The sequence below is a fragment of the Salvelinus fontinalis genome, chromosome 14, assembly GCF_029448725.1.
Source record: "Salvelinus fontinalis isolate EN_2023a chromosome 14, ASM2944872v1, whole genome shotgun sequence".
NCBI classification, from domain to species: domain Eukaryota; kingdom Metazoa; phylum Chordata; class Actinopteri; order Salmoniformes; family Salmonidae; genus Salvelinus; species Salvelinus fontinalis.
In genome coordinates, this window is record NC_074678.1 from 38,412,739 (window position 1) to 38,426,082 (window position 13,344).

At 45.3% G+C, this 13,344-nt stretch overlaps 1 protein-coding gene and 1 long non-coding RNA gene across 2 annotated transcripts in view; one reads left to right on the forward strand and one right to left on the reverse strand.

Moving 5' to 3' along the window:
- The first annotated feature begins 59 nt into the window (after window positions 1-59).
- Window positions 60-2,931, forward strand: LOC129810788 (uncharacterized). The gene is made up of 3 exons (XR_008752783.1): window positions 60-390; window positions 2,416-2,523; window positions 2,615-2,931. It is a non-coding gene; the product is annotated as an uncharacterized LOC129810788 (long non-coding RNA).
- Window positions 2,932-3,303: 372 nt separating this feature from the next.
- The window catches only part of aldh9a1a.1 (aldehyde dehydrogenase 9 family, member A1a, tandem duplicate 1), a 32,403-nt gene continuing 22,362 nt past the window's right edge, over window positions 3,304-13,344 (reverse strand). Inside the window, exons 8-12 of the mRNA XM_055861673.1 lie at window positions 11,277-11,465; window positions 9,943-10,030; window positions 4,445-4,586; window positions 4,081-4,193; window positions 3,304-3,748 (exon numbers count right to left, since the gene is read on the reverse strand). Coding sequence (XP_055717648.1) covers window positions 3,648-3,748; window positions 4,081-4,193; window positions 4,445-4,586; window positions 9,943-10,030; window positions 11,277-11,465 — 633 coding nt within the window. The 3' untranslated portion in view covers window positions 3,304-3,647. The remainder of the gene's footprint in view (window positions 3,749-4,080; window positions 4,194-4,444; window positions 4,587-9,942; window positions 10,031-11,276; window positions 11,466-13,344) is intronic.

Consider the following 13,344-nt stretch of genomic DNA (forward strand, 5'->3'; position numbering starts at 1 on the left):
TTTTACTGATTGTGGGCGGTGTTCGATGACGTCGCCCACTGTATGCGCTTTCAGTTGAAGTCAGCGGTAGGCCTATAATGAACGGTCCAGACAGTAGAAATCTGCATACATTGCTGAGGTGGTCAACCAGATTTGAACACAATCAGAACACAATGCGACTTTTATGCGTCTACACCCGTGTTTTCAATGCAATATTCGTATTCTGATGGCAGAAATCGCATACGTTTCAAGAGTAGACACGACCTGAGCAGCGACAATCAAGCGAACAAGTTTTTCGCACTTGATCGTTTGAGATCCACACATCCATAATTAGTTGTTAAACACCACTCCTGTTCCGGGAATCAGATTGGCTATTTGCACTTCAGGGAAAACACTGTCACTACTGCTAAGGTAAGCTGTCATTCTCAGCATTCTCTTAATCTGTTAGAGTTTCTAGGCTATATCCTACTTACTATTTGGGATGTAGAGTATCGTGAAAAGATATTCGCCGATATCGCAACCAAACTAGTCAATGCCATTTGATTTCGGCCATTAACAGAGGTGAAAAAAGATGTAATTTCGTCACCTATGTCATTTGACTGTGGAATGTACACAAGCAGGCACGATGTTTTCATCTGACTGTCAAACAAATCACTTCAAAAAGTAGGCTACGTGTGCATTCATCCACTTTCAAATAATTCCAGCATCGTAAACAGTGCACTGTGCACCCGCCATACTGATGGAAAGAGACGTAAATTAAAACACCAAAAAGTGTAGGAATAATGACAGATGGCCGCGTTTCGCCGCAGCAGATGAGGTTACGGAGCAGCGCGCTTTTGCACTTTTCCCTAAGTGTACGGTGATAAAAAGCAGACTTCCCTTGAAGGGGGATAATCAAATTGACCCCCGTTCTGTTGTAAAATGGTCAAACGCATGCGCTCAATGAGTGCCTTATACCATTGATCAAACGTTCCATTCATAGACTGTTTTGTTCACGCAGAAATAGATAGGCCTGTAGTGATGATAATGTAGACCTATTATTTATTTGTTACGTACAAATGGCCCACATATCAACAGCTTTGCCCAATGGATCCAGTCGCAAGTTCAGCCTGTAAAGCCTCTCCTGTACAATTTCTAGAAGGCACAGCCTACACACACGCCGCTGAGTTACCCGATGGAGCCTATACACATTGATCCTCCATACACACCCAGGTGGTTCATTGGGCTGTTGCCTAGTGGGAACGAAATTTCCTTTTCAGAGGGAGGCGAGATATACACTTTGCCAGATGTTGGTCTCTTCATAACATTATCGGATCAAATATTGGCTATTACACTGCTCAAAAAAATAAAGGGAACACTTATACAACACAATGTAACTCCAAGTCAACCACACTTCTGTGAAATCAAACTGTCCACTTAGGAAGCAACACTGATTGACAATAAATTTCACATGCTGTTGTGCAAATGGAATAGACAAAAGGTGGAAATTGTGGCCTGCTGGAGGTCATTTTGCAGGGCGCTGGCAGTGCACCTCCTTGCACAAAGGCGGAGGTAGCGGTCCTGCTGCTGGGTTGTTGCCCTCCTACGGCCTCCTCCACGTCTCCTGATGTACTGGCCTGTCTCCTGGTAGCGCTTCCATGCTCTGGACACTACGCTGACAGACACAGCAAACCTTTTTGCCACAGCTCGCATTGATGTGCCATCCTGGATGAACTGCACTACCTGAGCCACTTGTGTGGGTTGTAGACTCCGTCTCATGCTACCACTAGAGTGAGAGCACCACCAGCATTCAAAAGTGACCAAAACATCAGCCAGGAAGCATAGGAACTGAGAAGTGGTCTGTGGTCACCACCTGCAGAATCACTCCTTTTTTGGGGGTGTCTTGCTGAATGCCTATAATTTCCACCTTTTGTCTATTCCATTTGCACAACAGCATGTGAAATTTATTGTCAATCAGTGTTGCTTCCTACGTGGACAGTTTGATTTCACAGAAGTGTGATTGACTTGGAGTTACATTGTGTTGTTTAAGTGTTCCCTTTATTTTTTTGAGCAGTGTATATTGTATAGGTTTACCTGCTGACAGCAATACGATTTCCCCATTGGAATAAAGTTTAGATCATCCCGGATATCGATGCTGGCTTGCAGTAACTTACTATTTTTATTTAACTAGGCAAGTCAGTTAAGAACAAATGCTCATTTACATTGACAGCCTAGGAACAGTGGGTTAACTGGCTTGCTCAGGGGCAGAACGACAGATTTTGACCTTGGTAGCTCGGGTATTCGATCAACCAACATTTCGGCTACTGGCCCAACGCTATAACCACTAGGCTACCTGCGGTCCCTATTCGAACAAGTGTCAACTTTCCATACATGTTTAGGTCTAGTCAGGACTAATTGTTCGCAAATAAAACCCACTGACTCCCGATCTATTTACAGGAATGCATCCTAGTCCATCTACTATACAGCTTGTTCTCACCTCAGTGTCAGCAGTCTTGAACCGGGTGCGAGGATGCTGTAGCCATTATTTGAGATGTTACACTTCAGGTAAGTAAATGGTCAGCATGCCAGCATTGCACAATTCTAGGATTTTTGACTCTTCAATTTGGCATTCATTTTGTTCTACATCTGTTTTCAGAAGAGGATACGTTATCCCCTCCTGTAAGAGAAACCCAACCAGCACCTCTCTCCAGCTCTGTGAGACCCTGGGTTTGGGATGTTCATCATGACCTGGCCCCAGCATATGGGAATTCCAATGACCTGCACTGAAAAGAAAATGTGAAAGGCTCTTCTTTACTCGGTTTTCATTTTTGTTTATACCCCGTGCTCAGCCTACTGGTAGATGATTGGTCTGTTTCAGCCAGATCCTGTTGAGCTCTTGCCAAACAAAACATACATATAACATCTGAAACCAGGCTATGTACAGTGAATCTTGTGTATAATAAATTATATTTAATGAAATGTTTGTCTGGCTAATATCTATGGAGTCTATTTTATTGGGTTGGTGTCAGTAGGTCTCGTCTTATCTGTAAAGGTCACAACCTACCCGTTTACCTCAGAAGTGTACGAGCATGGTAATCATTATTCCATCCAGCTTTCAACTTCACTCACATTACACATCTTAGAATCTGTGGTGAGGTTGTACACATCCCCATGTGCTACACTTCTGAATGGGGTAGTGGATTTAAAATTGGTCCCACTCAGGCCAGTTAAGTACCATCGCTTATATGTGAATTATAATCAATTGTGAGTTTTTTTAAATACATTTTATATTATCCTTAAGTATCAAACATATGAAATGGAATACAATTTTTTGGAGAATAAGAATACTGTGAGTATTACAAAAGTTTATTCAAAATGTGAGATACATGTGCTAGAAAGTGACAGACCATGGGAAACGTTTGAACGCTTCTTCATATTGACTTTTTGGCTAGGATCACAGCTGAAATGGAAAGTATAAAATGTATTGATCAAGTGGGTGAAGACTAGGCTTTTTAGCACTTGGTGACATCTTCATACTTGCACATTCTACTGACAAACCAGCCATGTTAGTTACTTCCTGTTATAAACTACCAATAACAATGATACTTTCCTCAGATGCACAAATACACCAAACATCTTAAGGACAGTAGCGTATAGGTCTTGGTTTTCCTTGGCACTTAATTGGTAATTTAACAACTAAAGTAATCGTCCACGTCTCCCATCTCCACAACCACAGTCTTCAGCTGGGAGTAGTACTCGATGGTCACCTGGCCGTTCTCCCTGCCAAAACCTGCGGAGAAAGAGAAGAGATCAATGAGCACCACATAGAACACATCCATCTAATGAGGAATATGTAATGTCTTGTTATCCCTATCCGCCCTCTTGCTTTCTATTTTTGTTGTATTACCATTACTGCGCTGTTACAACAAAATCTGATTATTATTCCTTAAATTTCATATTACCGTTATGACATTGTTACAACATCAGATCTGCTGACATATTTGAACCGATAATATGTGACAATACTGTTTGTCCATTTCAGCCATCTCTTTTCCTATGGGTTCCTAAGTAGGGTCCTGACAAACATTAATGACATTTAATGGATTATCATCATCATCATACCAGACTGCTTGTATCCTCCGAAGGGCACCTCCACAGGGCTGATGTTGTAGTTGTTGATGAAGCAGGTTCCAGCCTGCAGGTTCTCAGCCACCCGGTGGGCCCGGGATATATCCCTACAGGGAGACAAGAACAGGAAGAGAGACTTAGTGCACTAGACTAGTTAGTGATTCTAGGTCTCCATCTCAATTTCCGCTATTCCTTGCATCTTATTTCCTCGCCACCTCAACTTAATTGTAAGAAAAAGTCCAATGCCTCTCCCATCAGACCTTATCCAATGCATTTTGAGGAGCCAAGGAGAGAGGATGCAAGGAGTCGAGGAAAGATTATTGTAGAAGGTTAAATGTGTATGGATCTGGTAATGTACCTGGTAAAGACTCCAGAGGCCAGGCCGAATGTAGTGTTGTTGGCCCTCTTCAGCACTTCCTCTTCTGTGTCAAAGGGCATCACTGACATTACAGGCCCAAAGATCTCCTCCTTCACACACGTCATGTCGTCTGTGCAGTTGTCTGTGTTGGAATACATGGATGTGGAGTTACAGTCAAAATGTGGAGTTACATATAAAGTTAGATATGGAGTTACAGTCATAGCTCCAAATATAGACTGGACAGTCACTACCAGAGTATGTGAGCAGAGTTGAGCGGTCGGAAATCCCGCTCATTGCTCTCCACGTCCTTTCCAACCGCTCCGCTCCAAATTCGCTCCATACATAAAAATAAAATAAAAAAATCACAATTTAACCAACACTCATCTATTTTTGTGACTGCCTGGACCTAACTTTTGGTTTTGAAACCAAACCATATGATTTGAATGAAAATGATTTGAATAAACATGACTTTAAGAAGCGCTCATGGCCTCCCGAATGGCGTAGCGGTCTAAGGCACTGCATCACAGTGCTATAGGCATCACTACAGACCCGGGTTTGCTCATGAGGCGGCGCACAATTGGCCCAGCGTTGTCCGGGTTATGGGAGGGTTTGGCTGGCCGGGATGTTCTTATCTCTTCACGCTCGAGCGACTCCTTGTGGCGGGACGTGCGCATGGACGCCAACTTCGGGCAACAGTTGTATGGTGTTTCCTCCAACATATTGGTGCGGCTTGCCTCCGGGATAAGCGAGAAGTGTGTCAAGAAGCCGTGCCGCTTGGCAGGTTCGTGTTTCGGAGGACGCATGGCTCTCGACCTTCACCTCTCCTGAGTCTGTAGGGGAGTTGCAGCGATGGGACAAGACTAACTACCAATTGGATGTCACAAAATTGGGGAGAAAAAGCACATAAAAAATCTAAAATAAGTGCTCATCATTTCAAATTGTATGTGAGCACAGGGGTGCAGAGTGCGCCCAATTGGACTGGAGCGATGCATCCTGTTCGCCCGGACGCTTGTTCACGTTTTCTAAACGTTCTCCAAAAACGTGTCACTGAAATTCACACTTCTAAGTAGACCTGTGTAGGGTGCTGTCTTTCGGATGGGACGTTAAACGGGTGTCCTGACTCTCTGAGGTCATTAAAAATCCCATGGCACTTATCGTAAGAGTAGGGGTGTTAACCCCGGTGTCCTGGCTAAATTCCCAATCTGGCCCTCAAACCATCATGGTCACCTAATAATCCCCAGTTTACAATTGGCTAATTCATCCCCCTCCTCTCCCCTGTAACTATTCCCCAGGTCGTTGCTGCAAATGAGAACGTGTTCTCAGTCAACTTACCTGGTAAAATAACGGTAAAATAAAAATAAATAAATAAAGACAGCATAGAATTGCTGCTTTGCTAATATTTGCAAAGGCCTCCCTGTGATTTGGCTGGAGGAATGGGAGGAAGGAATATACATCAGTGGAGGCTGCTGAAGGGAGGACAGCTCATAATGTCTAACGGCGCAAATGGAATGGCGTCAAACACATCATTCCACTCCAGCCATTACCACGAGCCCATCCTCTCCAATTAAGGTGCCACCAATCTCCTGCGGTTGCATGCATAATGATCTGCATGTCATTGTGTCAGTCAGGGGAAAACACTGCATAATGATCTGCATGTCATTGTGTCAGTCAGGGGGAAACACTGCATAATGATCTGCATGTCATTGTGTCAGTCAGGGGGAAACACTGCATAATGATCTGCATGTCATTGTGTCAGTCAGGGGGAAACACTGCATAATGATCTGCATGTCATTGTGTCAGTCAGGGGGAAACACTGCATAATGATCTGCATGTCATTGTGTCAGTCAGGGGGAAACACTGCATAATGATCTGCATGTCATTGTGTCAGTCAGGGGAAACACTGCATAATGATCTGCATGTCATTGTGTCAGTCAGGGGGAAACACTGCATAATGATCTGCATGTCATTGTGTCAGTCAGGGGGAAACACTACATAATGATCTGCATGTCATTGTGTCAGTCAGGGGGAAACACTGCATAATGATCTGCATGTCATTGTGTCAGTCAGGGGGAAACACTGCATAATGATCTGCATGTCATTGTGTCAGTCAGGGGGAAACACTGCATAATGATCTGCATGTCATTGTGTCAGTCAGGGGGAAACACTGCATAATGATCTGCATGTCATTGTGTCAGTCAGGGGGAAACACTGCATAATGATCTGCATGTCATTGTGTCAGTCAGGGGGAAACACTGCATAATGATCTGCATGTCATTGTGTCAGTCAGGGGGAAACACTGCATAATGATCTGCATGTCATTGTGTCAGTCAGGGGGAAACACTGCATAATGATCTGCATGTCATTGTGTCAGTCAGGGGGAAACACTGCATAATGATCTGCATGTCATTGTGTCAGTCAGGGGGAAACACTGCATAATGATCTGCATGTCATTGTGTCAGTCAGGGGGAAACACTGCATAATGATCTGCATGTCATTGTGTCAGTCAGGGGGAAACACTGCATAATGATCTGCATGTCATTGTGTCAGTCAGGGGGAAACACTGCATAATGATCTGCATGTCATTGTGTCAGTCAGGGGAAACACTGCATAATGATCTGCATGTCATTGTGTCAGTCAGGGGAAACACTACATAATGATCTGCATGTCATTGTGTCAGTCAGGGGGAAACACTGCATAATGATCTGCATGTCATTGTGTCAGTCAGGGGGAAACACTGCATAATGATCTGCATGTCATTGTGTCAGTCAGGGGGAAACACTGCATAATGATCTGCATGTCATTGTGTCAGTCAGGGGGAAACACTGCATAATGATCTGCATGTCATTGTGTCAGTCAGGGGAAACACTGCATAATGATCTGCATGTCATTGTGTCAGTCAGGGGGAAACACTACATAATGATCTGCATGTCATTGTGTCAGTCAGGGGGTAACACTGCATAATGATCTGCATGTCATTGTGTCAGTCAGGGGGAAACACTGCATAATGATCTGCATGTCATTGTGTCAGTCAGGGGGAAACACTGCATAATGATCTGCATGTCATTGTGTCAGTCAGGGGGAAACACTGCATAATGATCTGCATGTCATTGTGTCAGTCAGGGGGAAACACTGCATAATGATCTGCATGTCATTGTGTCAGTCAGGGGGAAACACTGCATAATGATCTGCATGTCATTGTGTCAGTCAGGGGGAAACACTGCATAATGATCTGCATGTCATTGTGTCAGTCAGGGGGAAACACTGCATAATGATCTGCATGTCATTGTGTCAGTCAGGGGGAAACACTGCATAATGATCTGCATGTCATTGTGTCAGTCAGGGGGAAACACTGCATAATGATCTGCATGTCATTGTGTCAGTCAGGGGGAAACACTGCATAATGATCTGCATGTCATTGTGTCAGTCAGGGGGAAACACTGCATAATGATCTGCATGTCATTGTGTCAGTCAGGGGGAAACACTGCATAATGATCTGCATGTCATTGTGTCAGTCAGGGGGAAACACTGCATAATGATCTGCATGTCATTGTGTCAGTCAGGGGAAACACTGCATAATGATCTGCATGTCATTGTGTCAGTCAGGGGAAACACTACATAATGATCTGCATGTCATTGTGTCAGTCAGGGGGAAACACTGCATAATGATCTGCATGTCATTGTGTCAGTCAGGGGGAAACACTGCATAATGATCTGCATGTCATTGTGTCAGTCAGGGGGAAACACTGCATAATGATCTGCATGTCATTGTGTCAGTCAGGGGGAAACACTGCATAATGATCTGCATGTCATTGTGTCAGTCAGGGGAAACACTGCATAATGATCTGCATGTCATTGTGTCAGTCAGGGGGAAACACTACATAATGATCTGCATGTCATTGTGTCAGTCAGGGGGTAACACTGCATAATGATCTGCATGTCATTGTGTCAGTCAGGGGGAAACACTGCATAATGATCTGCATGTCATTGTGTCAGTCAGGGGGAAACACTGCATAATGATCTGCATGTCATTGTGTCAGTCAGGGGGAAACACTGCATAATGATCTGCATGTCATTGTGTCAGTCAGGGGAAACACTACATAATGATCTGCATGTCATTGTGTCAGTCAGGGGGTAACACTGCATAATGATCTGCATGTCATTGTGTCAGTCAGGGGAAAACACTGCATAATGATCTGCATCTCATTGTGTCAGTATGGGGAAAACACTGCATGAAACCTTCTTTACTATTCAGTAAACACACACAGCTCTCGCTCTCCCACAAATACACACTACTCCCAACTTTTAAAACGTTAGGCACCAAACAGAATTTAAGGAGCACCAGAAATAAATAGATGTTTGATATATTTTAGGCTTACATTATGCCTATATGAATCCTACCTCTGAAGCACATCTCATGAGCAGCAGACCCTTTTCCTTTCTTCCTGTGCCAATCAAATTTTCCTAGACCTACTGTCAAGTTACTAGGTTGTTAGCTGACTGAACGTTGTTAGTTATCAAACCAATAAATTAGAGACCCAGGATTAGTTTAAAATGGCTCGCTACATGGTTTGTGAAATTATAGAAAAATGGGCACGAATCCGGATAGAAAGAAAAGGCATCTCCGGCAATAGGGGTCATATTCTTTAACAGTTTAGACTGGAGACGAAAGTTGCAAGCATGCCTGTCATGAAGCGGTGCTCAATTTCCCTCTCGGACAATCAGTGGCTGCATGACAGGGAACTTGCAAAGTCTACTCAGACTGGTCTGTGCTCTCCGTTATAACTGGTGAGGAAATTATACAATGCATCAACACTGCTGCTTTGCACAGTGCTCCAATGTAACAAATGTACAAATCTAACAGCAGAAGACTCATCAGGGTCTGGGTCTGGATCCCTGCTCGCCATCACAGTTAAATTATATATCCTTTTAAAAGGACAGCAATGGACAAGCGTGAAGAGCGTACGGAGAAAAGCAGATGAGTGAGGGCTGGTAATGAGTCGGCTGGCTGATTACAGCTAGATATTATTGGACCTGCGCATACAAAAGACTAATGGCTGTTGCTTAAATTCAACTGAATTTTTAAACAAAACTGACTTTATAAACATTTTATAATAGGCACCCTTACAAAAAAAAGACTGCAGTATTACTACAGTATGCTGAAAATACTGCACCCCCCCCCCCCCCCCCAAAAGAAACTGCTGAAGTAATTGTGCAGTATAACTGCAGTTATTCTGCAGTACACTGCCGTTATTCTGCAATCGGTGCATCCAAAATACCACAGTCGACTGCAGTTACTGCACTTTTAGAACGGCAAACTTTTTTGTAAGGGAGCCAGCAGTTTCTTTAGATCAGTAGGGCTGAAAGTCGGTAATATCATATGAAACAGTACTACAGTATTCTAAAATGTTGGCATCATGACATTACTACAGTACCGGTACACCATGCAACAGTGTTATGGAGCATGACAATTGGTGTAATTATGATTAAACAAGACTCACCCAGGACACAGGGAGACATGTAGTAACCTCCCTTCAGTTTGGGATCAATCGGGATAAAGGCTTCCCCTCCACAGAGTACCTTTGCTCCCTAAAAGAACACACACAGAGATTTGTATTAGACAAAGGCTGACAAAAAAAAATACATTGCAGATCACAACATGATGATTTGTGTTAGGTACAAAAATCAGACAAACAGTAGACTGAAGGCTGGGGTAGACATTAGTCTAAGGTACCCACTGTCCTGAATGAGGCAGATGTTCAAACATCAGGGCTGTGTTCAGTAAGAAGAAAACATTGTGAAACAGCGAGGGACTACCAGAACTTCTCTACGTTGTCTAAGCTGTCTAAACTGGACATTGCACTGCATTTAGTTAGTGTACTGTGGCGTACAGCAGGTCAGCCACCAGGGGGAGACTAGTCGAGGCCTGGTAACAGATGGAGTATACATCACGAGGCGATGGCTCCATCTGCTGGACGTGCCAGGTCTCGACGGGCTCTCTAGCCAGTACTAATTGGGGCTGATTGTGAGCTGGTGAGTAATCAAGGGCGGATTGCTCACCAGCTGTGCAAGGCCCATAAAGCTGCCAGAAGGGCAGCACACAGGGTGCGGGGCCAGAAGGGCAGCACACAGGGTGCGGGGCCAGAAGGGCAGCACACAGGGTGCGGGGCCAGAAGGGCAGCACCAGAAGGGCAGCACACAGGGGGTGGGGCCAGAAGGGCAGCACACAGGGGGCGGGGCCAGAAGGGCAGCACACAGGGGGCGGGGCCAGAAGGGCAGCACACAGGGGGCGGGGGGGAAGAAGGGCAGCACACAGGGGGCGGGGGGGAAGAAGGGCAGCACACAGGGGGCGGGGGGGAAGAAGGGCAGCACACAGGGGGCGGGGGGGAAGAAGGGCAGCACACAGGGGGCGGGGGGGAAGAAGGGCAGCACACAGGGGGTGGGGGGGAAGAAGGGCAGCACACAGGGGGTGGGGCCAGAAGGGCAGCACACAGGGGGTGGGGCCAGAAGGGCAGCACACAGGGGGTGGGGGGAAGAAAGGACTCCTGTGTTATTGTGGACGGTTGCAGAGGTAACAAGAGGGAGTTCAGTTTTGTGCCAGACAGGATATAGCCAGACCCGGAACCCCGAAGACGGTATCCTGGAGAGGGTTTCATGGGGGAGACCTATCCTTTTCTTTTTGATCTATTATTTAAATAAACACCCTTGAAACTGAGCTAATCCTTCTCTGTCCGTGTCTGATCTGGGTAAACGTCATGACCAAATCCCCTGGTCTGCCACAGTACCCTATTGAACACGACCCAGGTTGCACATTAATTTACTGATACCTCTTTACCTCTGTCTTGGCCTGGCTGACAAAGCCCAGCACCTTGTCCAGGTGTTGCCTAGTGATCAGGGCTCCCATGCGGGTGTTCTCCAGGAGAGGGTCCCCTACTGAGATGGCCTTGGTCCTCTTAACCACTTCCTCCAGGAACACAGGCATGATCTCTCTCTGCACGTACACCCGCGTCCCATTACAGCACACCTAAACAGGGGAGACCATAGGTAGCTAGTTGGTTAAGAAAGTTGCATGTCAACATGATAGTAAGTCAATAGAGTTCAACTCAATAGAAACCAAGAGTGGAAGAAGATACATGTATCACATATGCTTAAATCAAGGCCAGAAAAAATATCAAATCAAATTTTATTGATCACATACCATCAGCTAAACATGTGTATTGCAGGTGTAGCGAAATGCTTGTTTCCAGTAATATCTATCAATTCACAACACACACAAACCTAAAAGTTAGAGATGGAATTAAGGAATATATAAATATTAGGATGAGCAATGTCGAAATGGCATAGACTAAAATACAGTAGAATAGATCACAGAATATACATATGAGAGGAGTAAAGCAAAAATTATGTAAACATTATTAAAGTGACTAGTGTTCCATTATTAAAGTGGCCAGTGATTTCAAGTCTATGTATATAGGGCAGCAGCCTCTAAGGTGCAGGGTTACGTAACTAGGTGGAAGACACCTAGTGATGGATATTTAACAGCCTGATGGCCTTGAGATAGAAGCTGTTTTTCAGTCTCTCGGTCCCAGCTTTGATGCAACTGTACTGACCTTACCTTCTGGATGGCAGCGGGGTGAACAGGCAGTGGCTCGGGTGGTTGTTGTTCTTGATGATCTTTTTGGCCTTCCTGTGACATTGGGTGCTGTGGGTGTCCTGGAGGGCAGGTAGTTTGCCCCCAGTGATGCGTTGGGCAGACCGCACCAACCTCTGGAGAGTCCTGCAGTTGCAGGCGGTACAGTTGCTGTACCAGGCGATGATACAGCCCGACAGGATGCTCTCAATTGTGCATCTGTAAAAGTGTGTGAAGGTTTTAGGTGCCAAGCCAAATTTCTTCAGCCTCCTGAGGTTGAAGAGGTGCTGTTTGCCTTCTTCACCACACTGTCTGTGTAGGTGGACCATTTCAGATCGTCAGTGATGTGTACGCCGAGGAACTTGAAGCTTTCTACCTGCTCCACCGCGGTCCCGTTGATGTGGATAGGGGCGTGCTCCCTCTGCTGTTTCCTGAAGTCCATGATCAGCTCCTTTGTTTTGTTAACATTGAGCGAGTTATTTTCCTGGCACCACACTCCCAGGGCCCTCACCTCCTCCCTGTAGGCTGTCTCGTCATTGTTGGTAATCAGACAATACTGTTGTGTTGTCTGCAAACTTGATGATTGAGTTGGAGGCGTTGGCCACGCAGTCATGGGTGAACAGGAAGTACAGGAGGGGGCTGAGCACGCATCCTTGTGGGGCACCAGTGTTGAGGATCAACGAAGTGGAGGTGTTGTTTCCTACCTTCACAACCTGGGGACAGCCTGTCAGGAATTCCAGAACCCAGTTGCACAGAGCGGGGTTCAGACCCAGGGCCCCGATCTTAGATGCAGTGCCTTAGACCGCTGTGCCACTCGGGAGATCCCAGTTATGAACTTCACAGGGTTGTGAAGATGCACGGTGACCTTGGTCCTTTCCAATAAATCTTGAGGGTATTATTCTGGGGACATGATGATTGATGCATGACTGCGGTTTGACAAATACTCTCGCTCTCACCCATAATAATCTCATCATGTAGACCACCCTACCTGCAGTCTACCCGCACTGTAACTGCAAGCGGTTGGCTAGAGCTCATGTGCCAAGACCAGAGTAGGCATATTTGCTATTTAACGCAACAGTTTGACAAAACTAAATCTGTAGAGTTGAAAATGCAATTGAAACACATTGAACTTCATCTGGTTCATGAAAAATTGTACTTTTGTTGCTTAAGTTGTGTGCACTACGTCATCACCCACTGACTTTAATCCGCAACAAGTCCATTTGGTGGAAACACACCACTGGTGGGAAAATGTGCATATTTTCTTCATGCAAAT